The sequence below is a fragment of the Ananas comosus genome, linkage group 2, assembly GCF_001540865.1.
Source record: "Ananas comosus cultivar F153 linkage group 2, ASM154086v1, whole genome shotgun sequence".
Lineage (NCBI taxonomy): Eukaryota > Viridiplantae > Streptophyta > Magnoliopsida > Poales > Bromeliaceae > Ananas > Ananas comosus.
In genome coordinates, this window is record NC_033622.1 from 13,116,941 (window position 1) to 13,132,763 (window position 15,823).

At 35.8% G+C, this 15,823-nt stretch overlaps 2 protein-coding genes across 3 annotated transcripts; both read left to right on the forward strand.

The window, feature by feature from the left end:
- LOC109728598 (plant cysteine oxidase 1-like) lies at positions 1,480-5,060 on the forward strand. Its single transcript, XM_020259054.1, has 5 exons — positions 1,480-1,645; positions 1,773-1,906; positions 2,125-2,269; positions 4,340-4,546; positions 4,833-5,060. The coding sequence occupies exons 1-5, from the start codon at positions 1,492-1,494 to the stop codon at positions 4,931-4,933; spliced, it is 741 nt and encodes a 246-aa protein (XP_020114643.1). The 5' UTR covers positions 1,480-1,491; the 3' UTR covers positions 4,934-5,060.
- LOC109728590 (tRNA (cytosine(34)-C(5))-methyltransferase-like) lies at positions 5,467-13,905 on the forward strand. Of its 2 annotated transcripts, none has more exons than XM_020259043.1 (15): positions 5,467-5,856; positions 6,702-6,790; positions 7,450-7,516; positions 7,597-7,712; positions 7,998-8,064; positions 8,167-8,215; positions 8,454-8,539; positions 8,934-9,193; positions 9,282-9,337; positions 9,638-9,723; positions 10,799-10,891; positions 11,245-11,698; positions 11,814-12,331; positions 12,857-13,085; positions 13,190-13,905. In XM_020259043.1, exons 1-15 carry the CDS (start codon positions 5,665-5,667, stop codon positions 13,450-13,452), a joined length of 2,625 nt encoding a protein of 874 aa, XP_020114632.1. In that variant the 5' UTR covers positions 5,467-5,664; the 3' UTR covers positions 13,453-13,905. The 2 variants fall into 2 exon arrangements, with proteins under 2 accessions (XP_020114632.1, XP_020114627.1); XM_020259038.1 differs by having other exon boundaries at positions 5,468-5,856; positions 11,811-12,331.

Sequence of the window (15,823 nt, forward strand, 5' to 3'; positions counted from 1 at the left end):
GGGACGCTTTTGGAATTGGACCCAACAACGGTTTCTCTTCACACCAGGTTTGCTTTTCTCTTAAATAGAGGTCAAGTAATGTTGTTCGAATGCGTCCAACCTACGTGTATTTGGCTCTAGAGCAAGGAAACAAGAAAATTTGAATGAGAAGCGCCTCACTTTTTATCACTGAACCTCTTCTAAATTTACTGTCTAATATAGTATTGATATTGTACGGTCATTGAACCATCTTAACAAGATCTTATTGAGAAGCTAGCTCTTCAATAAGGTCGCGCTGCATAGTAATAAACTTTTAATCTGAATTGGTATTCGAAACTTGGTGCTGATGCTTTCGTATAATTCGAATATTAGAAGTATATGACTAGAAACTTCACCGTGTTTATAAAATTGCGATCACTCGAAGTATCTCTATTAATAGATTTTAACTCTTATTCACCACTTCAGCCGGTGGGTTTGTTGTTTTGTTTCAATCAATCGAGAAGCTCGCTTCGAATGCTTCAGTAGACCTGACAAATTCAATTTGTACTTGTAGATACTTATGGATTACATGCAAAATTTGCGCGTATAGATACTATTTTTTTATACAAAAAGAAATTGCTAGTAAAATAGTCAAATACCCGTTAAATTATGGATAACTTGCGGATACCAATGAATAGCGCATATTTAATTTTTTTAAAAAAATAAAAAATGAAAAAAGTAAATGCTCAAGTTGTTTTACCCGTCCCTACAATCCTAACACTAATTTTTTCTAGTGTCATTTTTTTATTATCTATTGTACGCTGCGATGTTTTAAACAATAAATTAGTTTTTGTTTTTTTAATAATAAATAATAATATATATGTCAATGTCCGAAAAGTATAAAAATAGAAAGAAAAAAAAAAAAAAAAAACTTTGTGAGAAACTCGTATTCCTGACCGCTTATCCACGGACTGGTATGGATAAAAATCATGAATAATCAAAAATTACGGATAAATTTTATCTGTATTTGTATAATCTATAAATGTAATGATCCGCCCACAAATTGTCCAATCTTTCGAATTTTCAGCCATATGCTTGAGCCTTAAAAAGAAAAAAAAGGAAAAAAAGAAAAAGAAAAAGTTAGTTTGAGCTTACCATCTTTCCTGAATGGTCATAAATAAGGTTAAAGCACAGCGAGAGATAAAAGACAAAACACACGGGTGAAACCCTGCGCGCGCGGATGCCCTGATCCCCGTACATAAATTTAACATTTGGTCACGAACAGTGTTTACGTGACCATGTCCATATATCAACCCAGTATGAATGGAACAGGGGGTTTGAGGAATATAAGCCCCTGGTAACTAAAGCTGGTACGTGCGAGCCCATGGTTTCCCTACACTGGTAACTGGTAAACCCTCTCTTATTTGGAGTACTACGTACAACTTCGAAAAACATATCACATATACCTAATTATATATACAAACATGCACAAAAACAAACTTATTTTAGGTTACTCGAGATTGCATATTATTTATGCTAAACAAACGCCTAACCACGCCTTTTCGCTCCTCAACGGAGATGAGCAAAATACAGAGACTGTACAACGCATCCAGTAGCATCTTCTCCGCGGAAAGAGGGGGTCTGAACCCTACCTTCAATCAAATTAGATGGCTACAAGATCTACTTGGTATATATATATATATATTTCTCTCTCTATCATGGATCTTTATCTATTTGATTTGAAGAGCTTAATTACATATTATTGTAGTGTTCGTAAACTGTCCTTTTTTATGTTTTTTCTTTTTCAATTTTAGATGCAATGGAACCTGCGGACGTAGGAATTGATGGATCTAGTGATTACGAAAACAAGTCTCAGGATGGGCTCATCTTTGGACAAGCTATAGCCCAAATCACGTACATACATATTCACGAGTCTGATCATTTCTCCGTACGTTTCAACGTATCTTAGCTTGTATAATGTCGTTCTCTAAAACGTTCATCGTTTTTTCAAAGCTAAGTTTGTGGTATAAAAGTATGTTATCTCTTAATAAATATTCTCTATATATCTATCTTATTAAGATTAATCATGCTTACATGTATATATATACATGCTTGTTAAGTTTAATTTGATTAGATTGAAATTAATGCTAGTTTCGGGTTTGGCAGATCGGGGTTTTCTGCTTCCCGGCCGGAGCGAAAATTCCTTTACATGATCATCCACGAATGGTGGTCCTTAGCAAAGTGTTATACGGTTCTGCAAGGGTGAAGTCCTATGACTGGGTCACCACTCCAAAATCCAAACCAAATATGAGTAAGCAAGTTTCTTTCATTATTCTTCTTCTTCTTCTTCTTCTTCTTCTTTTTCTCAAAGGTTTTAGGAACCCATAAAACAATTTCATTAAAAAAGAGAGAAGAGTACGGAGCATAAAATTATGGGATATTACGGACAATGGATTCGGTTCTTCAGAAAAAAGGGATCAATAAAACCATTAATTAGATAGAAAGATTGACTTCCAGTTTAACAATGGGCAGAGGTCTACTCGCAGAAGATTCTAAGAAAGGTGGTGTATTTATGACTAACAATGCTCAAGCACATGCAACTAAATATGTCCTCGTATATGCCTTTTATTAATTTAAGACTTAATATCAAGTACTATAGATATTAAAAACTGTGGACTTATACCAACCACACTCAGCGTAGTTGAATAAGAGTTTGATAATTGGTATGTAAGGTCTCAGGTTTAAAGTGTAGTTACTTTAAATTTTTGGTTAAGTTCATTTTTAAAAGAAATCATGAACAACACGGATATTTTGCTACCTTTCTCTCTCTAGATCTCTCTCTCAAAAAAAAAGGTAGGCTTATATAAAGACTTTTTACCAAGTAAAAAACGCTAGAAATTTTAATGGAAGTGTCTTTTACTGAATATAAGTGGTTTGATTCAAGTTTATGGACTAATTAAGGGTCAGCTTAATAAGTTGGTCTTAGGGTGGCTTAAATGGTTGGTTTGCTCATTTGTTTGTCAAAGTCAACGTGATGCCAAGATTAATGAAGTTTTAGCTATTTTTCCAGAGACAATGTGGAAATAAGTGTTTGCATATTAATTGAGACAAAGTAAAATCTTTTTATTTATTAATAAAACAATGGAGGAAATTAGCAAATAACAATCAATCTGATGTAATCTAATTGATGCGGAGTCGCGCTCTTTAGCTGAAACGACCAGGTATTAAGCTTCAAATTAATAAAGTTCCTACAAACTTTAGAAAAGTCTTTGTTTCCTCTATATTTAGGGATATATGCATAAAAAGCACAATGCTTTACAAAATTTTATAATGGTCAAAGAGATAGATCTAACAGTAAGAAGCTTACAAAACACCAAATGTTTAGTGCTATATATATATTGATAATATTGTTGTCGGATTCTATATATAAAACTAAGCTAGAATACTATTAATAGCACCAAGTCATTAGTACTATTAAATTTTCGGTTCTTGGATGAAGGGATGTCCGGTTAGGATGATTGGCTGAATAATATGATCTAATATGTGGAAATAATCCAAGGGGTAGATCTAACGGTGAGAAACTAATTAACAAGCACCAAATGCTTGGTGCTATTGATAGTATTATAGATGGTCTCTCTCTCTCTATATATAGAGAGATCTCTCTTTATATATATAGAGAGAAGGGCTGCTGTGCTCATTCGTGCTCCTAAGCCATTTTGGATGATTAAGCTTTCGAATCGATCGATGATCGGCTCCGTTAGACTTGATCTAGCATATTTGAAGTATTTAGAAAATAAATTTTACTGTTTTTTTTATATTATTTACCTAACGATCGAAAGGGTTCAAAATCAATGGCCGAAAAAAAAATCTTACAAAAAGTGGTGATATAATACTAAAATTTTGATCAGAGATATTGATTTTGCTGTAAATAACATAAAAATTTTTTTATCAAAATTTTATATGATTTGAATACTTATATGTCGTTAAACTTTAAAACGGCAAGTATTAACTATTAAAAATTATTAATTTTGAATCTTTTCAATCATTAGGTAAATAATATCGCAAAATCGTAAAATTTATTTTTTAGATACTTAAAATACGTTAAATCAAGTCTAACAGAGCTGATCGTCGGTTCGAAAGTTTAATCATCGAAAAATGACTTAGAAGCACGGAGGCCTCCGCATTCCTAAGAGCACAGAGACCTCTGCGTTCCTAAGAGCACAACAGCTCTACTCTCTCTCTCTCTTTATATATATATATATATATAGTTAACTGCCAACTGAATTTGAATCTGTATGTAGTAAACAAATAATATTGCTGTCAGTAACATCAGCGGTTATATTTCTGTGACGAGCTTTACCAATTTGATCACTCTTGAAAGGTGGGCTTGCGAAAGTAGTGGCGGAGAACCAGCTCCTACAAGCCCCATGCAAGGCTTCAGTATTATTCCCGAGGAGTGGCGGAAACATCCACTCCTTCACCGCCGTAACTCCCTGCGCCATTTTGGACGTGCTGGCTCCGCCGTACTCAGAAGAGCTAGGAAGACCGTCGACCTACTTCTCCGACATTCCCATCGCTTCTGTCCCAGGTGATCATTGGATTTTTTACATACATACTAGTAGGAAGCTAAAAGATTAATCGGGTACCGAAAATTGTTATATATGCTCATGACATTGTAATGCAATTTGCGAATAGAATGAGTTTTGATCATAATTAAGTGGCAATGGAGGTTTAAGACCACCTTTGGGTCTCAAACTTGTGAACATGCAAGTAAAATGCTGCAACCATGCATCTTGTCATTTCCTTTCCTTTTCTTTTCTTTTCTTTTAATTTCGAAGATTAACTAATTACACGCTTGTAATATTATCGTTTAGGGTTTGCAATACTCGAGAAGATAGAGATGCCGGATGATTTAAATGTGGCTGGAGCACCATACGTCGGACCTGAGCTCAGCGTGGACATCGACTTTTGTTGATCTTTTTTTTCTTTTGTGTGATCTTGTTGTGACGACTATATATATATATCTATCATGATCGTTGATCTTCTTTGTACATTTTTGTATATGTAATCTACTATACGTGAGGGGATGGTTTTGTATTCAATCCAATCGTGCATGTGAAAAACTAGCTAATATATTAAGCTAATTCACGAAGCTATGTAGTGTAGGTGGGCGAGGAATTCAATATGAACTAATTTAACACTTGACAGGAAAAAAAAAAAAAACCTAATTTAACCAGATCTGACAAAGAAAACGGACAAGACAGCCTATGTATGCACCATTCACGTGACAAGGCAGGATGAATTAATGTGAGCAGGTGATGTAACATGCATGTGATTTGATGGGTATGGTGAGATGACACCAACTCTGTTCTCATCTAAATTGTTTTTTGCTTTATAATATGTCCAAACTTTCGAGGGACTAATTTGAGAAAAAAAAAGAAAGAAAAATCCCACTAGCAACGGCATTCTAAACACGGTTAATTAACGCACGAATGTAGCCCGGCCCACTAGGGTTTGTATTAACAGGGCCCAAATCGTGTCGCCCATGCGAGGAGGAGAGGGCTCGACGGGGCGAAGCAAAACCCTCCGATCGAAAACCCCCGCAGAAGCCGAAACGCAGTTACGCAGCCCTCTCCCCTGAGATCTGCGGCGGCGCCACCGCCACCGCCACCGCGGTAGCGATTTGCGGAGAAGCGGGCTTCGGGGATGGGCGGTGGGCAGAAGCGCGGCCGCACGCAGCGGCGGCACTTCAAGCAGAGCCGCGAGAACGTGTGGAAGCTCAACCCCAAGAAGACCCGCCCCGACGCCGACGAACCCGACGCCGACGCCAAAGCCAACGCCAACCCCAAGTGGGAGCCCTTCGCCACCCAAAACCCCGGCTTCGACGAGTACTACAAGGTGCTTTTCCTCTCCACACTTCCACGAGATCGATTCTTGGTTTGGCGTGGATTTGTTTTGATGATTGGGATCTTATACGCGGTGCGTAGTTTGTTTCGTTTTAATTGCGAGTTCTTGGAGGAAAAGGTGAATTTTTTGGATCATTAATCTTTGGCGCCATCGCTATGGGGAATCCCCTCCTCCCTTTTTTTGATCTGTGAATTCATGTTTATGCTTGCGCTCTATGATGTATAACACAAATAGGATTTGCTTCACATGTATGGATACACAAAAAAAAAAACGTACATATACATGCTTGGTGTCAGCAGTAGTTGTATGCACACAGGACATGCCGTTAATGAGCAAGATCTCTTCTTGGCGAATGTCTAATGAGCATGCTACAATTACTTGAGCTGTAAGCGGATTTTGATCTGATATGAAGAAGTATCTGACCTTTACATATGAGGTAACCGATGTGCATGAAGATGTGGTATCCGATAAGAACAAGCCTGTGGTATTAAACTATCTGAGCATCATAGCTTGTGCATGCCTAGTTCTTGAAGGATTAGCTTTGTTTTTGGTTTTTTTTTTAAATGATTAAGCGATGGCAAAGGGCTGAGGGTCAGTGTTGCATGGTTGGAATAGGGGATTTTACAAGTTGTTTTGTGTGGAAGGTATGGTTTTTGTACAACGTTTGTGTTGCTAGACCATATGGTGTAAGGTTAGAGACGGGATCATATCTGGAGGGTTGATCTGTTGATATTAAGATTTCTCTCTACCTAACTTGCGCTTTGTATTGTATAGGTAATGATTTGGTAGAATTGTTCTGTAATTGCTGACGTTGCTATCTCAAAATATATCTCTAGGAGCAAGGCATTGTTCCTGAAGATGAATGGGATGATTTCATTTCTTTGCTCCGAAAGCCTCTGCCTGCAGCATTTAGAATCAATGCAAGGTAATTCTGGATTGTACTCACAAAAGGGTTGCTGTCATGCCATATAAATTTGATATCAAATGTACCATATATGTAGCAGATTTACAATTCTCTAGATTTGTTCAGAATTATGTCATTTTCTGCTTGAAATATCTTGCAGTCGTTCATAATTTTTATTTGACTATTGTAAGACCATAGTTAGTTGTTCAGTTAAAAAAAAAAACCTGAATTCTGTTAATTGAAGGATGATAATACTTGCTGCTAGTAAGGGCTTGTAGAGTTGTTGATTCTTCTAAATTTAATTAATTCAAAAGATAAGCATCATTGTCACACTAGCTGCAGTTTCTAGTTTTCTCATAGTTTTGCCTCTGAGGGCTCTTTATTCCTTGTATGTTTAGTTTGTTTTAATGACGACCTGTCATGTATCAAGTAAGATTCCGTTTGGTGCAATTGATACCATACTAGAAGTTGAAGATCAAAGTGAAATTTGCTATGCTGCCGTATCTGCAGATTAGGTGATAAATTCATCAGATGAAAATTATGTGTAGCTTGCTGTCTTATAACTCAATCTGACAAGTTTTATACAATGTGTCTATCAATAGCTGCTTGTTTAGTTCCTTAGACCTTCGTGTTTGGTGCTACATTTGCAAAATAACTAATATCAACTCCTCATTTTACAGTGGCCAATTTTTTCAGGACATTCGATCACAGTTGGAAAATGACTTCATGAAATCACTGCAGGCTGAGGTTCCATTTAAATATTGCTTGATAAATTATTAGTATTTACGTGCTCTTTTCTAACTTTCAGCCATTCTAATTGTTTACAGGTAACAGATGATTATGAAGCGGAAGCTATTAGACCATTGTCATGGTATCCAGGGAACATTGCATGGCATTTGAACTTTTCTCGTATGCAACTTAGGAAGAACCAGGCACTTGAGAGGTAGTTGTTATTAAGTAGACTATATTTATGCCAATTGAAGTATAGTACCATGAAAGGAATTTACAAGATTTCTTTTAATGCTTCATTTGGACGATATCTTTTAGTTGTACTGGTCTCTATTCATTTGGACTAAGATTTTCTTACATTGTGCTGATACTTTGTAAGCATCAATTTTGGGATGATTATTTTTTGCATCATTCTTGTGAATGTGAAATTTTATTGTAAATTGGCTATTGTCTATTTCGTTAGTCCTGTTTAATCATGCTGCCTAATGGCGAATTCCAGGTTCCATGAGTTTTTAAAGCAAGAGAATGAGATTGGGAACATAACAAGGCAAGAGGCTGTCAGCATGGTGGGCATCTTCAAATGGATCTGTTCAAGAAGCTATTATATTTTTAGTATTCCGTAGTACTTTGTTGTAGAGCTTATAGTCATTTTAAAATGTTTGCTACAGGTTCCTCCACTCTTCCTTGATGTACTACCGGATCACCACATTCTTGACAGTATGTTCTATCTCTATTCATCAGATAATTGATGTGCATTATTTGCTTTTTCATCATTTACTTGTTATAGACCATCATCTTTTCTTTTTTTTTTTTGGATGTCGTTATAGTGTCACATTACATGCATATATTGGGTTAGGACTTAGGAGTTCTATGCCATGCCCAATGCTAGGATTGTCATCTATGAGTATAGGTCGTACTATTATTATGAATAATTTATATTTATTTTTCTCTGCAGTGTGTGCTGCTCCAGGATCTAAAACTTTCCAGTTGCTTGAAATTATGCACCAATCAATAGGACCCGGAGTACTTCCCAATGGGCTGGTACTTTCCTTTAAGCTTTGAATTTCCAAGTCGTTTCTTTATGGTTAAGTGCATATAATTCCCGGGATATATCATAATTTGTTTCTTATTTTTCTCATTAATCAAAATCTACTGATGAAAATTTGATTGATTTATTAGTATCTTACACCCTAGAGAAGGGAATAATATAGTAAGTTTTATAGATCTAGGGGGTTGTCCATTGGGGCTTGATTGCTGAATCTGTTGAAGTGAAAATTGCCATTTATCCAAAGGGGTTATTTGCATTTTAACCTTTCTGTATTGGATGGTCTGATCAAGTGAGAGTCTTAAGGATTTTGAATTACGTATCCCTGTGGTGATGTGTTTTGCTTGGTGATATGTTTTGCTTTGAATGTTTCTTTAATTGACAATCAAGGTGATAGCTAATGACGTCGATGTTCAAAGATGTAATCTCCTCATCCATCAAACAAAGAGGATGTCCACTGCCAACTTGATAGTAACAAATCATGAAGCCCAACATTTTCCCAGTTGTTCTTTGAAAAAGGGTCAAGGAGTTGCTTCTGAAGGGCAGGAGGAGCATGGAATACATACATTAGAGTTTGACCGTGTTTTATGTGATGTTCCTTGTAGTGGTGATGGCACCCTGCGCAAGGCTCCTGATATCTGGAGAAAATGGTAATACATATTAGTACTCAACTTCCCTTTGCATTTGATTTCATTGGTGCTCCTTGCAGTTTTCTTGATAAATGAAAGTTATTTTCAGGAATGCAGGCATGGGAAATGGTCTTCATCGTCTCCAAGTGGAGATTGCTATGCGTGGTAACTATAGAACCTCGAGCAGTTTATATGAGATCTATTTGCATATGTACTTCTGCAGGGTTATCCACTTACATATATTTTCAAAATCATGTATTTTCATGTCTTAACTTGAAACTTCTGAAATTGTTGATACACATGTAAAAATCAAGAGAAGCAGAGTTGTTCTATGTTGAAGAAGACACTCCATCTTTATTAAAATCTATGACGTAAATCATATTGTTTTCTACTGGGAAACTTTTGTGAAGCAGCTAGCCATAGTTACATTGTAGGCTCATGCCACTACAAGTGTTTCCATTGCAGGTTTAGCTTTGCTTAAAGTGGGTGGAAGGATGGTCTACTCTACCTGTTCACTGAACCCAGTTGAAAATGAAGCTGTTGTTGCTGAGGTTAATTTGAAATCTGCTTGAAATATTATACTATAGGAACATTTCTCATTACATGTTTTACTTGTACTTTCAAATCACTTGCTCTGTATCATGTTTGAAATTCAGTAAATTAAATATTTGATAGTCTACTTCTATGTTGTCCGAAAAGCTTAAATATATAATACCTAGGATTTGCTTGCATGATTCTTGCACTGTGTGCTTAGATCTAGCTTTTCACTCTATATGAACTATGATACTTAGGATTTATGTTTACCCTCACTTTTGATTCTTCAGAACATGGAGTTGTGCATTTGTTATTTATGGCTTATATACATATTTTGATATTTACTTCTTGAAGATTGACCCCCATTTCTATATCATTCTTATAGTTGAATATAACAATTTAGTCCGGAATTTCCTTTTTAGATAACAATTTGGCCCTTCTATTAGGACACTGTCTGAAAAATGCATCATGGAAGTGCCACCAACAGACTTTGTTTGGTTAAGTATAAAATTCGAGGATAAAATTGATATTGGGGTGAAATTTCAGGGACTAAATGTTAAAGTTAAAACTTTGAGGATGAAATTGAAATGGGGTGTCAAACTAAATTGAAACTCTAAGGACAATGTTAATGTTCAGCTCAAACTTCAGGTACTAAATTTGTAAATTCTCCATTGTTATTCAGTGATATTGATGTGCTTATTTGGCATCTTGTTTTCTTTCCCCACAATTCTACCGTCCTAGTATCCTCAAACTATCGATGTTATTCGAGTTGCCTCATTATAATAATAAAATTTTTTAAAAGCTGTTGGGTTTGAAACGTCACGTTGTGATTCCTTCTTACTGTGACTGCTTGATTGGAAAAGAGTTCAAAATGTGATATTACTGTTGCACTTCATACAGTTTTCATGTTTTCTGTTATCATTCATGTTGTTGCTTAGTTTGCTGGTTTCAGTATTCTTGATTAAGTTTGAGTTACCTCTGTTTAAATTAATTCCTGTGCTTTTTTCATGTTGCCTATATGATTAAATTCAATTGAAGCAAGTTTATCTCTTTCAATCCTTGTTGTTGATTCATTTTTATCGACCCATCTAGGTTCTTCGAAGAAGTAGGGGATCAGTTGAGCTTCTTGATGTCTCCAATGAGCTACCTGAATTGGTGCGCAGGCCCGGTCTTAATACATGGAAGGTCAGTTTCAACATGAACAAATTCTTTGGTGCCCACTGCCCGAGTTTTGAGTTATACTTTATTGAATTACTTTTTTGTGCTGCTTTATGCTTATGTCTTAATATTCACCAAGAGAACATCTTCAATAATCTCTAGGCACTTCTGGTTGGCTCATTTGAAGAAGTGCAAATTCTGCCTTTTTTTACATCTTTTTCTTTTGTAACTCAACTTTTAGTTTAGAGCCCTTGATGATATTCTATTATTTTTACCTGTTGCTGTAATATTGTACTGCAATTTGTTTTTCTTATTCAATATTTTGTCTTCACAAATGTTTGATTTTGTTTTTTTTTTTTTTTTTGACCCAACACTAATAGGTACGTGATAGAGGAGTTTGGCTAACCTCTTATAAGGATGTTCCCCTCTATAGGCGAAGTGTAATATTACCAAGCATGTTTCCTTCTGGTCAAAGCTGCAAAGAAAACCATACACTATGCAATGATGTCCAAAAGGATGTAAAAATAGTTGGTAATAACTTAGGGGAGGAAACTGTAGGAGTAGTAGTTATAGAACAGGATCAGACAAATACGGAGCATCAAAATTCTTCTGATGATTTAAGCAGCAATACCATTCCATTGGACACTGTCAAAGCTGCAGCTATGGCCAATGAAGTCTCCAAAAAAAGTATACCTCCTGAGGAATTGGATAAGAATTCCATTGCAATGGAAGTTTCAGGTTTTCCACTCCATTATTGCATGAGAATAGTTCCTCATGATCAAAACAGCGGAGCATTTTTTATTGCTGTTCTTCAAAAGATGGCCCCTTTGCATGGTAATTTGGGACCGAATAACTTTTACCATATTGAGGTCTCGATGTTATTGTTGTACTCTCCTATGTTGTGATTTATGTTGTAGGAAAAGACTAACGAGTTTTTCTTTTGCAGTAGTTCCGGAGAATCATGCAAGTGAGCCAGCTAAATTTAGTCAGGTATCAGAAAATACCAGTGAGAACCCCGAGGATGAAAATGAAGCAGAAGAAAGGATATCTGGACAAGTCTCAATTCAAGCAGAAGAAAATACTGACACGAATGTTCTAGAGGAGCAACTGAAATCAAATTTAAGTACTAAAAATGCTTGCTCTACAGCTAATAACAAAGAGGAAGTGGTTAAGTGTGACGGTGGGAAGAGTGGTCACATGGGGATTAAGGATGTAGAGAGGAAAGGCAAGTGGCGAGGGGTTGATCCTGTTGTTTTTTTCACAGATGAAAAAACCATTAACAGCATACTTTCTTTCTATGGTATCAATGATGCATTTCCACTCTATGGTCACCTTGTGACTCGAAATAGTGATGCTAATCATGTGAAGAGAATATACTACATATCAAATTCGGTTCAGGAAGTCCTACAGCTGAATGATCAAGTTGGTCAGCGGCTTAAGATTACTTCCCTTGGTTTGAAGATTTTTGTAAGTGTTCTTTCTTTCTCAACCGTGTCAATGCTCTAATTGCTTTGCAGCTGTACATGAAATCTTCTGTCACTTTATTGAGCTATCAAACAGAATGTTGAATGTAATATGGCCATATTCGCCAGCTTACAGAGCTTCAAACGGAATGCTGAATGTAATATGACCATATTAGCACAGCTTACAGAGCTTCCTATTGCATATCTTAAGCTTCCTTTGTGAGTATATCCTTTAAAATTGCCAGTTTAGCTCGCTCTCCTGTTTGCTTAGATGCATGAGTAAAATTCACAAATTAAAAATTCCCTCTATTCGCATGCCTGATATTATTTGCATTTAATGATTAAGTAGTTTCTGTACTATTATTATTTTTAGTTTCATTTATGGTGTCATTTAACTGTCATCAGATACTTAAATAGATACATCTAACGGATCACATGATTACTCTATAACTTACTGATATATAAAGAAAAGGTTTAAACAATCTAACTTGGCGGTATTACGTCTTTTCTCATATTTTAACCTTTGCAGGAGAGACAAACATCAAAGGATGGATCAACATGTGCATTCCGGTTATCATCAGAAGGATTACCGTTGCTACTTCCATATATCAGCAAGCAGATTTTGTTTGCATCTTTAGCGGACTTTCAGCACCTTTTACAGTACAGGACGATCAAATTTCCAGATTTTGTTGATTCTAAATTTGGCGAAGAAGCGTCAGACTTAGTTCCTGGTTGCTGTGTTGTAGTGCTACGTGAAGGTATCCCGTATTATGTCTTGTAGTCATATTGTAAGACATTTCTTGATAACTCGTAATGGTATCTTACTCTGTTCATTTAACCTGAAGTAATGCTTCTGTTGCAGGAAATCGGAGTACAGATTCTACTGCAGTGGATGCCTCTACAGTCGCCATTGTTTGCTGGAAAGGCAAGACAAATATTAGTATCATGGTTTCCCCCTTGGACGGGAAGGAACTTCTCGAAAGACTCGCGTTTCGGTTCGGAATTAAGAGCATCTCACTAGAAGAGAATAAAAAATCAAACATGGAAATTGAGGGGGTAAGCAACTTGGAGGATGTTGAACCTATTGCGACCATCGAGACAGATAACCAAGAAATCGAGCATTAAGACTGAAAAGTAAGTGGTCGAATATTGACCCCCTTGGTTGCTGCTATTTTTGGACAAGCAGCAGCAATTAATGGTCGACAAAGTTATATCATGTAAAACCTCAACTGATATATTGAATTCTGCATTATGTATTGTGTTATTTGAGGGAGATGTTTTGTTGTTGATTTGGAAATCTTCGTATTCATGGGGGCGCTACTTGGTGAATTTGATAGACTCTTGGGCCTGCATCTGCATGTTGGGTGCTGGTCTTAAGAGAGTTGCCTCACAAGAAAGAAAACTAACATGGAAAAAATCAAGTCATTTACAGGAAAGAACATTCAATGTATGTCTCCAGCTCCCTGCTTGGCTCCTTTATAGGTGGGCAAAAATAGGTATGTAGTTTTTTGTTGCCGCAATTCCTATTTATGTATTGATTTCGCTTCCTGGGTGAGATTGTGCGAATTTTGATTGTTACATGTCATTCTTTTTGCTTGCTCCCAAAAGTTTAGTTGTTATTTTGCATGAGAATATGTGCTCAGAACTGGCTAGGAAATATCGATTTAAATCCTTGTTTGGTATCGTTGCTGTTCTGCTCTCTCAAATAGAATTTTGTATAAGTGTAGAAAGGAATGTTGGATTGATTGTTTGCAACCTTATGACCAAGATGCTTGTTTGACAATAAAAATTAAAACTTCCAAAGCAATCCTTTTGCTTTCTAGATTTTTCTTGAATTGAACTTGTCATCCTTCTTCCCGGAAAAGGTTGAGCGAGCAAAGCCTGTTGGACTGCTCCAGCCTTTACCAATCTCAGGTAGGCCAAGGCTGGCAGCAGCAAACTTGACATTTTTTTATTTGGCTGGGGTGTATTGTGAGCTAGCCAATCACGACTAAGAGGTAAGTTTTTTCTTTGATATATTAAAATATAAAAAATCAGTATCCAAAAAATTATTAAGAAAAGCACTAATGTAAAACAAGGCAAATTTTTTATTTTGTTGGTGTCGGTTTAACTATTTATTTTTTAAAAAACTTCAAATTTGAGTCTTTTCATAAATAATAACAACCCATCATAAATAACCCTTGTCAAGGTCCTTTTGTATTATTTTTGCAATTAAATGCTTCTTATTTATCTTCAAGGAGTCGTAGTCCAATCAATCATTGTTAGATAGGTGAAATGTGTCAGATAAGATGTATGTGGTTATTGTTTAATTACTTCTGCATAAGTAATTTTGTATTTCTGTTCAAACATTGCTTCACAACAATTTGGAGAAAATGGACCTAGTCCACGTTTTCTGTTTATTTATTTATTGTTTATTTTTTCAACTGTTGTTGGTGTTTGTACGACTTTGAAAATCGAACCTATTACTGTAATTTCATATGCTTCATAGATTATCCAAATGCAGTGTAGAATGTATGATTGTCAGGAGTTTGTCGTCAAATTTTTTATTTTCTATAATTATTTTTTTTCAGAGAAAGGTATCAGGCTATTATGGGCTTTGTTATGTTTTTTTTTGAATGAGCTCAGTTAGCTACGTAAAGCAATTAGACTCTGAACTTAAAATTTTAAATATCAACCATCAAATTTTTAACCAACTGTGTTACGGTCAGTCAGTTGTATATGGTCAAATTAATGCAATAATTTGACGTATTTTGGGGGGTTCAACTACGTGCCCAATATTTTTAAAACTAAGGTCTATTTATCTACCTGCTCCATTCTGAATTTTATTGTCTACTGCCTCAAAGTAATACCTGGTTTGAAATGGTCTTTTAACAACTTTGAATGAGGGAGAATAGAACAATAAATGATGAGCCATCTAAAAATGTATCATATTTCGGCGTGCTTTGACTAAAAATAGTTGAACATTCGCATAAACGAACCGCATGATTGGATTTTTTTTTTTTCCTTGTTTTATCAACAAGTTATTCGTAAGCAATTTTTTTCTGTTTATGTTTCCTAAGGTATCCTCACAGTGTATATATCAAGTCTTATAATTTTAATTGCTTTCATACGTTACAGCTAGATGGAAAACACAAGAATTGCTGATATTTTGCGATGTAGCAGTTATAACGCCATACATTTTTTTTTTGTTTTAAGCTATGTTTTTTTTTTTCATTTTTCCTTCTTTCTTTTATTTTGTGTGATCTCGTTAATTTAACTTTGCACCTTGAATTGTTTGGTCTACAGGTTTTTTACTTCTTAGCTCGCACAGGATTTCGCTTCCCATGCCAACCTAACACCCGTTGACAAAAGAGATAAAATCAAGCAAAATTGTTAATAGTGATAAGATCACTTAGGAGCTCGAGGGACGATTTACCAGGTAATATAAAAATAAATAACACACGGTTCACATCAACTCATCGAACCATATAATCCGTAAGAAATTTAAAACATCACG

Bases quoted from the DNA above. Each gene is read 5' to 3' on its own strand.
- LOC109728598 (XM_020259054.1), top strand. From the start codon at position 1,492: ATGCTAAACAAACGCCTAACCACGCCTTTTCGCTCCTCAACGGAGATG. The intron at 1,646-1,772 runs GTATATATATAT...TTTCAATTTTAG, and splicing joins ATGGCTACAAGATCTACTTG to ATGCAATGGAACCTGCGGAC. The intron at 1,907-2,124 runs GTACGTTTCAAC...CGGGTTTGGCAG, and splicing joins ACGAGTCTGATCATTTCTCC to ATCGGGGTTTTCTGCTTCCC.
- LOC109728590 (XM_020259038.1), top strand. From the start codon at position 5,665: ATGGGCGGTGGGCAGAAGCGCGGCCGCACGCAGCGGCGGCACTTCAAG. The intron at 5,857-6,701 runs GTGCTTTTCCTC...ATATATCTCTAG, and splicing joins GCTTCGACGAGTACTACAAG to GAGCAAGGCATTGTTCCTGA. The intron at 11,699-11,810 runs GTAATTTGGGAC...TTTCTTTTGCAG, and splicing joins AAAGATGGCCCCTTTGCATG to TAGTTCCGGAGAATCATGCA.